This window comes from Siphateles boraxobius, unplaced genomic scaffold (genome assembly GCF_051911475.1).
Source record: "Siphateles boraxobius isolate OS27281-9 unplaced genomic scaffold, OSU_SipBor_1 32, whole genome shotgun sequence".
In the NCBI taxonomy this organism is placed as follows: Eukaryota; Metazoa; Chordata; class Actinopteri; order Cypriniformes; family Leuciscidae; genus Siphateles; species Siphateles boraxobius.
In genome coordinates, this window is record NW_027508942.1 from 766,488 (window position 1) to 780,477 (window position 13,990).

The following is a 13,990-nucleotide window of genomic DNA, read 5'->3' on the forward strand; positions in this document are numbered from 1 at the left end:
TAATAATAATAATACAACTAAAATAATACAAAATTGTATTTAAGTATATAATAATAATAATAATAATAATAGGGAAAACTTTTCTGCTAATAATTTGCAACAAATTTTTTTATTAAAAATGTAAAAAAAAAAAAAATGTTAAAATTAAATTACAAAAATAATAATAAAAATAAGTTTTTTTTCTGCTAATAATTAAATAAGTTTTTTCTGCTAACAATTAAAAAATATACTTTGTAAAAATTTTTTTTTTGGAGGATCACGATGACCAGATTAAAAACATTACAGTCAGTGAGATGAATCAAAATCAACACCATTATTGTGAGTGACGGGTGTATGAACTAAGTAAATCTGTGGAATTCACTAAGCACAGATTCCATGTGGGCCTGGAAAATAAATTGGGATGTATTACTTATCCGTTCTCTCCTATTCCCCTGAAACACTCAAAAGCAGTGAAGTCTATAAAATGCAAACCCTGACCATACATATACGGTTTCAGCATGCAGACATGTCATCCTCTACCCTCTCTGCAAAGACTGAATAAATGGCAGAAAAATAACAAGGCTGTGAGGAGAAAAAAGCAGCTGAGCCGTTCGTACTCGTTGCCATAGGGGAAGGTCACCCCAGCGACAGGTCCAGTGTCACAGCCCAGGAAGAGGAAGGACACGTAACACGCAGTGGAGATCAGATTGACCAGCATGGCCATTCGTATGGCTCCCAGAGCAGACAGGTTCAGCTTCTTCACCAGCAAACCTCCTAAGAATATGCCCAGACAGGCACACGGGATGGCTGTCATCCCTGTTTATGAAGAGAGAATAATGTGTTATATAAAAATAAAGCGTTGCTGTCAATACCCTTTATCTTTGTGCTTTTATCTAGTATTGCGAAACTTCTGATGTTGATAAAGCACTTTTGTTTTGTATAATTCCTCATTTGTAAATCACTTTGGATGAAAGCTTTTGCTAAATAAATAAATGCATATGCTATAATAATAAACTTTAATTTGCATAATTTCAGGTTTACTCTGTATGTGGAAAAGATAAATGTGTCAAGATAAAGTATGTTCCAAAAGTTTGACATTCAAAATCAAATTTGCTAAAAAAAAAAATCAGAAAAATTGTCGCAAAAATTGTTCTGCTAATAATTTTAAATAAAACTATTAAATTAGATGAATGAAATAATGAAATACATTTAATTAAATAAATAAATATAAACAAAATTATATTAAATAAGTTAATAATAGTGCTGGCAAATCGATTAATCGTAATTAATTGCATATAACATGAAAGTTTGTAAATATATAATATATGTGTGTGTATGTATGTATGTGTGTGTGTGTGTGTGTATATATATAATGGAATAACTACCCATAACTTATCTTATGAATAACACTGATGTAGAAGCACCGAACGCTGGTTGTAAGCCTAAACTTGACATAAACTCTAAACTCGTCTCTCAAATCTGATTGGTTGATTGAAACGTTGTTCTAGGATCAACAAAGATGTTGATCCAGGAACATGTTGTACTTGGTGAAATCACTGGGGATCCAGTATGTGTTTTATACACACCCAACAGCTGGTTAGCAGAGGAGGTGGTGAGGTTGAACTGCTGCTCCAAATATTTGCCCAGGAAGGCAGCAAAGCCAGCGACAACGGCAATCTCCATACAGGCAGCTAAGACAATACATGTGAACACTGGGTTTGACAGCAGGTGCTTGGTCACCTTGGGAATAACTGGAGTGAAAAAAGAAGAGACAGAAATGAGGAGGGTGGAAGAGAGACAGAGAGAGTTCTATAAGTGAGTCCAAAATACAGAGTAATGACAGACTAGTCTAGTCTAAAACATTCACTAATTGTTAAGATTGACGTTAGTTGGACTTGAATGAAGAAACTGAAGATTTATGACGCAATCAACAGACATTCACCCTCTAAATTTCCTGCTCCATGTCTAAAGTGCTGCAGAGTTGTGGCTACATTCCGAGGAGCCGTCATTTTGATGGATTTATTTGACAGATGTGTCTGAAACATCATGACTGAGACTGCATTCGTACCAGATGGCAAACCCTTGAAAAATGCATCAACCATGTTGGACAAAACAGCTGCCTACATTATTGCTGCACTGTCTTGAAAGTATGCCTTTAGCTTGTGCTGCCATGGCTACTGTGCTAGTAATGCATCATGTTAGCTAGTATGTAATCAGATCTTACATGATTGATGGCTGCTGTTGTACGAAATGAGAGCCTTACAAGTATAGAACAATACCAGCATAACAATTACTCTATTTACAGACAAACAGACGAGACACAAGAACAGGAGTATGGACCCAGAGAGTGACAGTTAGCATGTAAAAGGTCTTTCAGGCTGAAAGCTTTTGAACAAAAACTAAGTAAATCAATTATACTAAAACAACACTGATGCTGATTTTGGGGGGAAATCTTGAATTTAAATAAATGTTGACCCTATTTACTTTCTTAATTCATGTTCCTATTCTTATTGCACATCCTTAATCCATGCACGTTACTCCAAAGAAAATGTTTTTCTTCATAATCTTTTATCAAAATGCACATGACATGTTTTTTGTCTTCCCCTGATTCACTATGGTGAGCCTATTATAAGCGTTTATATATTAGACATTGCGTACATAAGTCGCTCATCCTTGCGTGTCTCGTCATATCTGTAAATAGAGAAATGTTGCTCTGGTTACTTTGACACATGTCTGGTGAGGGAGTGGAATAGGCTAGTTGCCACAATGAGCTAGAAAGGTTGACATGGAGCAGCTAAATCTACAACTGGGGAGTCGCCCGATATAAACAAACGCCGAACAGAGGAGAGTTTGCTGGCAAAAAGAAAACGCGACAGCTCGTAATTAAGCCAGAATCAACATTGGTTTGGCTTTTTCGGCGAGAACGGAGATTGCGTTTTTATTACTCAACAGGAGATATTTTATTGAACAGATAAATGACCATATGTAGCTTTCTAACAGAGTAACAAAGCATTATCTATTATGAAGGCTCATTTATGGTTGTATTGCTGGAATTTATTTCCAAGGAAGTGCCGTATCTTTTAATGGTTAAAGCTACAGTAATGTCTTCAGCTAGTCACCTTGAGTTCCTTTCCATTTAAACTGGTTTTATCTAATAAGCCTTGTAGTGAGTGTTTTATGAGCCGCAGGATAATCTCTCTCTCTCTTTTAGTTGTGATAAAAAAAACATATTCATCCACACAGTCCTGAACCAGTTTTGTTTTTTAACCACTAGAGGGCCAAAAGTTACATAGTGCAACTTTAATATCTCACGCATTGTTACTTCTTGTTTCAAGAAAATTCTACAATAATACTCTTCAGACTTCAGAGCATGATTTTTTTTTATAATGCTCCAACCACCTGGCTTCATTCTGATATGTAACGGACACTTTTCACAATCCAACTGATTCCCGAATTCTGTGGTTTGCTACAAAATCCTGCAGGCGTAGATTCCGTGTGGGCCTGCTAATAAGTAAGACTTAACTCTAATTCTCTAATTGCCTCCTCAGTGTACTATTAAGTATAATTAGACTTTTTAAATGGAGGAACATGTCCGGTACAGTTAAACGGATCCAAGCAGACAAAGCCTTCAATTTAACATATGCATGCTATTCAAGAAAAAGACCACCATCAGTGTTTGTCACAAGCATTTCTTCGTATCCTTTAAAGACAAGTGTAAAGATAAAGCATACTAATCTCAATATGAGTGTATAGAACATCACATGGTGAATTTGGTTGTTCAACTGTGTATAGTGAGTAACTGGCACTGAGACCTCGGAGCTGTTGGCAGCAGGACAGGCTGTTGCTGTTGGGCTGGTGGTTCTGCAGGACTCCATTGCTGGGCTTGGAATTCTCATAATCCTGGGGTAAAGATGAGGGCAGCATGGCCTGTTCAATCTCAAGAACTCCCTCCACCTCCTTGCTGGGCAGAGACTGGGGGAAACCAAACATGAAGATGGACGAGAAGAAGAGTAAGGCACCGCAGAGGAGAAAGCCGCCCCACCATGCACCGATCCAGCGGGGGTCATCTGGAGTGATGTTCAGCACAGCTGAGAAAAGCAAATACAGGATGGTAAATAAATACATAAATAAACAATATGTAGAGGAATGAAAATTCTCTCACATATGTAGTCATTTGTGAAAATCCACTTCTAAAACTGTAAAACAAAATACATGATGCAATTTACAGACATCTGACAGCAAAACTGAGTCATTGAGCTATTCAGTCTTATTCTGTTACAAACTTTCTTTTTTTTTTTGGTCTCCCCCCCATTTCATGGCAACATTTGATGCAATTGGGTTGGGTGTAGCTGAATCCCTTACAAAAGATAAGTATACTTCAAGTTCAGTTGATTAAGTATATTTTTAGTATACTTTATATAGTATGCATACTAATATCAATGTACTAGTAGTATACTTGTAAGTGTCCAATTTCAATATTTGTGACTAACTTGGCCAACCTTTTAGTGAATAAAAGTATACCTTTCAGTATACTTTAAGTGAAACTGTAAATATTTTTCGTTCGTTTTGCAACTATACTATAAGTGAATATGGTAATACTTATAGTTTAGTAGTTAGATACTTCTAGCACATTTTTTAGAAAGTGCACTTTGAAGCATACTCTCAGTAAACTACTAGTTTAGTAGTTTTATACCGCAAGTATACTAGTAAGTTTTCTTTAAGGGAACTTAATATCACATTTTTACTATTTTTGCACTTAAAGTATACTACAACGTTTCTATTTAGGTTTTAATTTTTATCCTTGAAATATACCATTAATTGTACTTTAAGGAGATTTGAAGTAAATTCCTATGTACACTACAAGTGGACTATACAAAAATTCATATACTTATTAAGAACATATCTGTTTTCTTTATAAATCAATATTTTCAACAAAAAAAGAGTTTATAAGACACTAAGACAAGACAGTATGTAAAACTATGTGAAAAAGGTATTTAATAGGCTACTCAATACTCAGAATACATACATATACTTTTACGTATATTTCAATCAAAAGATTGAGTACAATTATTGTCCAAATAGACTTTTCTGTCAGTATAAGTTAAGTGTACTTAAGTGTAATTTTTAATAATATTTCTAAGTAGTACATAAAAAGTAGAGTGAACGTATACTTTCTTATTTTTAGTTTAAAAGAAGTATAGTGTATCAGCAAGTAAGAATGTGCATCCTTAGTGTGAACGTGTAATTGATGTGTAAAATGAAAGCCAAATTCTTTGTTCTTTTCTTTTCAGTTGATCCACTCACTGATTATTGATCATGACAGTTTCAATTATTCAAAATATTGAAGAGCCTTGTCGGTAAGAAAACAAAATGCTTTGCAGCAGTTTTCTATTGTTCTAAACTGAGTGTTTGTGTTGTATTTGGATAAACAGAGAATGACCTGAAACTCACTTGTGTCGATGAACAAAACATCCACATAAAAGTTGGTACAGACAGATCCCAGGATGAAACCACACGCAGGTCCAAACACTAATGTGGAAAAGAGTATACCTGAAATACAACAATAAGAATGATCAGGAATCTTATTTCGGAAACATAAAATAGTAAATTAAACATGCATAAATTGATGCTCATTATACTATCACACAACAGTTACAAAGTAACTTCCAACAATTTTTATATTTGTTTATAATTATTGACAATTAATATTATATATTACAAATAAGATATAAAAATATATTGTAAACAAATAATATAAAATTAAAATTATATAAAATAATATTATTAAAATATATAAAATAAATATATAATATAAATATATATTATAAACAAATAATTTAACAAAATTATATAAAATATTTAAAAAAATATATAAATGTAAATATTTAATCATCAATCTAAAAATGATTATTAGTAAATTATCTAATAAACTTCATACTATAAAATCCACTATCACAATTGCAGGAAAAGGTAAAAAAAAATTCCAGTCACAAGGTGGCGCTCTCAACTCATCAAAATACAGATGTTCTAATTTCCCATCAGAACTACATGAAGGAAAAAAAATATATGACAAATGTTGCTGTTTATACAGTGAAGTTTACATTTCTTCCTTTGTTTTTGTCACATTTCAAAATAACATTCAAACATGTCTATTCCTTGATGCCAATGAAACAGTTATATGCTGTTATTTGAGGATTTCAAACGTTCCAAAATCACTTAGCCTAATGATAATGAATTAAAAAGAAGTTTAATGAAGACTATGAATATTTAGTAATACTTAAAATACAATGTAATAAGGAGGATAATTTAAACAAAACCTTCCCAAACTAACAGCTCAAGCTGCCTGAACAAATATTCCAAGTGAAGAATGAGAACTAAATTCCACATAGCCAGAGTAATTCACCAGTTCCTGACAGGTTTGCATACAAAGCAAGAATGGCAGAATGGAGTGACAGAGCTACGGACAGACGATGCTGTGCTGGCAGACATCTGGGGCACAAATCCCTATTAATATGCTGTCAAAAAGTGTGACAGCGGCCCAGTAATAGCCCTGTGGGTCACACGCAGCTTCTGAGATTATGAAGCCTTTATCCAGGCACTCTCATCAGCTTTCCCCATCCTCTGCCATTCTCTTATTAAAACACACACAATATTGTTTCATTAAGCAATGTGTGCCTCTGTTATCCCCAAAATTGGTCTTCCCCTCTGAAAATGTTCCCAATTATTCAGCAAAGAAAAAGAGTAAAGGTTCCAATGTGCCAAATGTGTTACGGACAAAACAATACTGTGTCTCAAATTCAGTTTTGACACAAAACACAGATGGTCAGCCTGTTACAGGTTGCTTGTGTCATCTTAGCACACATTGCAAAGTTTCTGGATTGACAACCGTATTTAAACGCATGATTGAATCAGACTGACAGTGATAAATAGGCAATGGACAGTGAGCGATGGACGGAACAAAACAATCTGATCCTGTATGTTAAATGATCTGTGTATTAAGTCTTGGAGTGTAAATGCTAAATAATAGACCTGCCACTTTTTCCGTGTAATGTGTCACTCTGTTGTTCATTTTATTACTAACTTTTTGCATATAAATGTACAGATATTTAAATATAAAAGAGTTCCAAGCATGTTGTTTTACGGTCTGTCTTGACAGTGATTCATTTATGAATAAATAAGATAAGGTAATTGTCACACTTGCTGTGTATATAATCCAAAAGATGAGAGGAAATGAGAATCTTAATGAACATGGGAACAGACAGTGACACACTAGCTTACAATATTAACGTCATCAATGCAAGACAAAGGACTGGAGAAACTGAGGGCTTAAATTGTGAATACATTTTTTTTTTTTGGTAACAATGTAAAATTCATTACTTTATTTTTTACACAGCCCTATTTAAAACAAACTTATTGAAGCCGGTTTCTGCCAAAGAACAAAAAATCATAAAGGTAATTGCGGCTTTTTGTCTCACAATTCTGCCTTTTTCTCTCCCAATTGAGAGTTATAAAGTCAGAATTACGTGATATAAAGTCGCAATTGTGTGTTATAAAGTCAGATTTGCGTGTTATAAAGTCAGAATTGCGTATTATAAAGTCGCACTTGTGTGTTAAGTCAGAATTGCGTGTTATAAAGTCTCAATTGTGCGTTATAAAGTCAGAATTGAGAGTTGTAAAGTCGCAATTGTGTATTATAAAGTCAGAATTGCGTGATATAAAGTCGCAATTGCGAAAAATAAACTTGAGAAATAAACTGAATTTCTCAGAATTGCAGGTTTAAATCTTACAATTCTGACTTTATAATGCAATTGCGACTATATCACGCAATTCTGACTTTGTAACACAATTCAGAGTTTATCTCGCAGAAATAAAGTCAGAATTGCGAGATGTAAACTCACGGGTTTGAACAATCAACCCAAAACCAACCCTTTCACACTACTGGAAACTACACTCATCGACCTTTATTCAGTGAGCTGGAATTCGTCAAGCACTGCTTAATTTGTCTGATACCGAGAAAATGTTCCATCTCTTCACTGGAAATCATTGCAGATCACAGATCACACATCAAAATGTAAATGGTTACGCATCCTTAAAAAGCCCCACACCCTAAACCCACAATCAAATCCACATACAGAGACACGTCATATCTGAGCACTGCCTCTGCATTCAGCATGAGATGCATGGAGCTGAAGCCACATTCAGGTCAGTTGCCCGAGGAAGAGGCTTCACACCACACCGAGCCAGACCGACGCTTGAATCACTTACAACAGATGTTGCTCACTATCCTCCAGCAACCAATTAATGAGTCTTTCTGGAAAAAATGAGTCACTTTCACCAGTCCCTACATTACAAAGCCTCAGATCAAAGCAAGAGTTTAAATGTATGTGTATGGATGCTTGTTTGTGAGGACGGTTTCCCGAGCTTCTAGCCATCTAGGTGCTCGAACATACACACTGCAAACCGCGAGTCACACTGAAAACCAAAACCACAAGGTCTGTTCTAGATTTACAAAATATCTTCAAGTTTTCAAATAGGAACAGGTTGTTGTGTAATGTTTTCCATCAGCTTCGATAGAAATTACTACCTACTGACGGCTCTAAGAACCCAACCCTGGACACATTTATATATTTTATTAAAGTAAAACACACACACACACACACACACAACCACACACACACACACACACACACACACACACACACACACACACACACACAAATAAATTACACCTTATTTTAATTTTTAAATTAAATTAAATCAGTGTTAAATTAGTGTTTAACTGAATTTATTTTTGATCAAATAAATGCAGCTTTGGTACGTATATATATATATATATACAGGTCCTTCTCAAAAAATTAGCATATTGTGATAAAGTTCATTATTTTCCATAATGTAATGATAAAAATTAAACTTTCATATATGTTATATTCATTGCACACCAACTGAAATATTTCAGGTCTTTTATTGTTTTAATACTGATGATTTTGGCATACAGCTCATGAAAACCCAAAATTCCTATCTCAAAAAATTAGCATATTTCATCCGACCAATAAAAGAAGTGTTTTTAATACAAAAAAAGTCAACCTTCAAATAATTATGTTCAGTTATGCACTCAATACTTGGTCGGGAATCCTTTTGCAGAAATGACTGCTTCAATGCGGCGTGGCATGGAGGCAATCAGCCTGTGGCACTGCTGAGGTGTTATGGAGGCCCAGGATGCTTCGATAGCGGCCTTAAGCTCATCCAGAGTGTTGGGTCTTGCGTCTCTCAACTTTCTCTTCACAATATCCCACAGATTCTCTATGGGGTTCAGGTCAGGAGAGTTGGCAGGCCTATTGAGCACAGTAATACCATGGTCAGTAAACCATTTACCAGTGGTTTTGGCACTGTGAGCAGGTGCCAGGTCGTGCTGAAAAATGAAATCTTCATCTCCATAAAGCTTTTCAGCAGATGGAAGCATGAAGTGCTCCAAAATCTCCTGATACCTAGCTGCATTGACCCGGCCCTTGATAAAACACAGTGGACCAACACCAGCAGCTGACATGCCACCCCAGACCATCACTGACTGTGGGTACTTGACACTGGACTTCAGGCATTTTGGCATTTCCTTCTCCCCAGTCTTCCTCCAGACTCTGGCACCTTGATTTCCGAATGACATGCAAAATTTGCTTTCATCCGAAAAAAGTACTTTGGACCACTGAGCCAGTGGTCCAGTGCTGCTTCTCTGTAGCCCAGGTCAGGCGCTTCTGCCGCTGTTTCCGGTTCAAAAGTGGCTTGACCTGGGGAATGCGGCACCTTTAGCCCATTTCCTGCACACGCCTGTGCACGGTGGCTCTGGATGTTTCTACTCCAGACTCAGTCCACTGCTTCCGCAGGTCCCCAAGGTCTGGAATCGGTCCTTCTCCACAATCTTCCTCAGGGTCCGGTCACCACTTCTCGTTGTGCAGCGTTTTTTGGCACACTTTTTCCTTCCCACAGACTTCCCACTGAGGTGCCTTGATACAGCACTCTGGGAACAGCCTATTTGTTCAGAAATTTCTTTCTGTGTCTAACCCTCTTGCTTGAGGGTGTCAATGATGGCCTTCTGGACAGCAGTCAGGTCGGCAGTCTTACCCATGATTGCGGTTTTGAGTAATGAAACAGGCCGGGAGTTTTTAAAAGCCTCAGGAATCTTTTGCAGGTGTTTAGAGTTAATTAGTTGATTCAGATGATTAGGTTAATAGCTCGTTTAGAGACCCTTTTCATGATATGCTAATTTTTTGAGATAGGAATTTTGGGTTTTCATGAGCTGTATGCCAAAATCATCAGTATTAAAACAATAAAAGACCTGAAATATTTCAGTTGGTGTGCAATGAATCTAAAATATATGAAAGTTAAATTTTTATCATTACATTATGGAAAATAATGAACTTTATCACAATATGCTAATTTTTTGAGAAGGACCTGTATATATATATATATATATATACAGTATATATACACACATACATATATACATACACACACACACACGCGCGCATATACATAAAAAGTGACACACACACACACACACACACACACACACACACACACACACACACACACACACACACACACACACACACACACACACACACACACACACACACACACACACACACACACACACACACACATATATATATATAATTAACGCACACAGACACAGACACACACACACACACACACACACACACACACGCATATATATTTATATTTGACTAGAATACTTTTGTATATAGAGGAGTTCATAGTCACCTCAAAATGCCCAGGTTATTTGGCTGCAACACAAGCAGAAATAATCAGCTCTCCGGCCCAGTGCTTGACCGTTGGTATGAGGTGTTTGTGCCGATATCTCTCTCTCTCTCTCTCTCTCTCTCTCTCTCTCTCTCCCTCCCTCCCTCCCTCCCTCCCTCCCTCCCTCCCTCCCTCCCTCCCTCTCCCTCTCCCTATATATATATATATATATATATATATATATATACACAGTCTGTAGTGTTTCACAGCGATTTGCGTAATTGAAAAAATTGTGCGTAAAAAACACCAATAAATGCAGTATGGAGGATTCACAAGAAACCGCTGCACAGTTTCCATACCAGCTGTTGTGCTGCCCACTGCAGTGTTTTTACAGTGTGTTGCCTAAGAGACTGTATGTGTATGTTTGCATCTATGCTGATTGCTCTTAGCAACGGATCAGCACGGAACCCTCACAGGAAACCTCAAAAAGGCAGCAGAAATCTTGCAATCACCTTTAAAGAATTGCGACAGTTAGTTTGGTCTGAGGACACAACCACAGTGAGAAGAGAAAAACTTTCCATCAACTGCTTCAGAATGTAGTTCCTCAAAACGAAGATAACAGATACAAAAATAAGGTTAGATGGTTATGATAAGAGAGAAAAAAAGAGCTAATAAGAATTTGGCATAATCTAAGTGCAGATAATCTGATTTTTTAAAGGTAAAAAAAAAGGGTGTTGGAAATACATATAGTATCAATCACTCTTTTTTTATCTGTCCATCCCTTTCTGCTGAATCTCACAAACTGTCTCTTGTTCCGAGTGTCCTTTTATTTTTATTTCTCATGGGTACATGGAACATATATAGGGTTAATAAAAACCTCCTGACTTCCATGAACACAAATCTGAGCATTTAGTCACTGGAGGAATGGGCTACTTCCTACATCCTGTCCTCTAATCGTCAATGTGCAGGTAATTAAGTCCAATTTACTGCATAGTATAAATTCTTTAGTAAGCATTTTTACATTTACGACTTAAATCTTCATTAAAGCAAAGAGCAGGTATTAAAATGGCATGCTGGGTAAGGTCCATGATTCACTTAAATGCCTTTGAAACTGGGTTTTCTTCCAGGAAGTCTTGTCTGGGTACCAGGGAAAACATTTATGTGTAGCCTATTCCACCGGCACGTTTTAACATCCTGTAGAGCACACTTACAGCTAAATCTCAACAAAATGGGATTTTTATTGCTTGAAATGTCTTTAGAGTACAGAAAAGAATGAAATATACTGATAATTACACATATATCAGCTACGTATTTGTGTTCATGAAATATGACAACCCATCAATACTTCCATGTTAAGGGAAGAAAAAAGCATTAAAATATTAGGCAAATTGTGTCTGCATACTTTTGAATAAATTCAAAATATTCTGGGTAACACTTTATAATAAGGTTTCACTTGTTAATATATTAGTAAATGTATTAATTAACATGAACTAACAATGAGCAATACATATGTTACAATATTTATTAATCTTTGTTCACAGTGCATTAACTTATGTTAACAAATACAACTACTGATTTTAATAATGTATTAGTAAAAGTTGAAGTTGAAACAAACGCAGTAGAAGTAAAGTTCATTATTAGTTCAAGTTAACTAACGTAGTTAACTAATGTTAACTAATGAAACCTTATTGTAAAGTGTTTCCAAAATCTGGAAAAAAAGTTGTTAAAAAAATGAAAGTTAGACAGCAAATGCGTCCGAACTAAAACAGCATGTCAATATTTCTAATCCTTATTTTGTAAGCATAAATTCCCATAATATGTGATAACACAATTTTGTTGTCGGTGAATTAAGAACATATGTCAGTGGGAGTTAGAAGACTTTCATAATGTGTAAAATGTCTGCAAAAACACTATAGTGTGTTAAATTATTTTACGGGACATTATTATGTGACAGTATGCACTTTAAGATATATAGCTAACACTGTATTGCATTTAGGGTGATTGATAACATACATAATATTCAATATTCTTAGTCAATATCCACAACAATTGCTCAATTTTATAAAGATTTGAACACAAGCTGCTTTTTGTACATCACACAACAGACCACACACACACACACACACAGTGTCACACACAGTGTCACACACACACACACACAGACACACAGACACACACACACACAGACACAGACACAGACACACAGACACAGACACAGACACACACACACACACACACACACACACACACACACACACACACACACACACACACACACACACACACACACACACACACAGACACACAAAGATAAATATGCGAAGTGCAAAGAAAACAAAGAAGAGAATTAAGGCCGTTTTCTCAGAAAGAGTGAGAAAACGACTCGGTTACTAACGTAACCTCGGTTCCCTGAGAGGAGGGAACGAGTATTGCGTAAGTAGCTTACGCTATGGGAAAACTCCTTTTCTCGAGAATATTGAAGTCTTTATGTAAAACGCATTGCAGCTGCACAGCTGACAGCAATGAACGAAGGCAGCTCGGTCATTGGCTGTGCTGCGGCAACTTGCTCGAACCAATGACGGGGCGACTCTGAATGCGCGACCAATGAGCGCGCTTCGCGCCCGCGCGCGTCAGAGCCCGCCAAGATGGGCGTGGCCAAGAGCTATATATTGGGCGCCCCGTCATGAGAGTTCTTTAGGTTAAAACGACTGAAGCGAACTAACCAAGCACAAGGAAGGCAGCTTACGCAATACTCGTTCCCTCCTCTCAGGGAACCGAGGTTACGTTAGTAACCGAGTCGTTCCCTTTCGAGAGGTCTCTCCTATTGCGTAAGTAGCTTACGCTATGGGAACACCATGCAAAACGCCTTGCGTGCTGAACTTCGCCTTATGATAGCCAGAGGCAGGTGCCTGAGCTAAAAAAGCAAAGTTATCATCCAACTAGCCGGCAGAGGCGAGCTTTATATGTGGGAAAGAATACAGAGCGGCTAGAAGGCGCTCAGTGTGACACAAGCACATACATAATCTAGATACGAACTCGTAGTTCAACTAGCATCATGCTGATAGTACATTGGAATGCAGTGTCGGGACCTGTAGGTTGTAGAACCTGATAAATGTGGACGGTGAGGCCCAGCCTGCCGCCGCACAAATATCCTCGATCGGTATCCCGCTCGACCATGCCCAGGAAGAAGCCACACTCCTGGTGGAGTGTGCTTTGACTCCCCAGGGGCATTGAAGTCCCTTAGCTTCATAAGCCA

The 13,990-nt window shown here is 36.9% G+C and overlaps 1 protein-coding gene across 1 annotated transcript in view; it reads right to left on the minus strand.

Moving 5' to 3' along the window:
• Nucleotides 1-13,990, minus strand: part of slco3a1a (solute carrier organic anion transporter family member 3A1a) — a 72,435-nt gene that overhangs the window by 8,239 nt on the left and 50,206 nt on the right. Inside the window, exons 3-6 of the mRNA XM_077194419.1 lie at nt 5,431-5,529; nt 3,792-4,067; nt 1,566-1,730; nt 597-795 (exon numbers count right to left, since the gene is read on the minus strand). Coding sequence (XP_077050534.1) covers nt 597-795; nt 1,566-1,730; nt 3,792-4,067; nt 5,431-5,529 — 739 coding nt within the window. The remainder of the gene's footprint in view (nt 1-596; nt 796-1,565; nt 1,731-3,791; nt 4,068-5,430; nt 5,530-13,990) is intronic.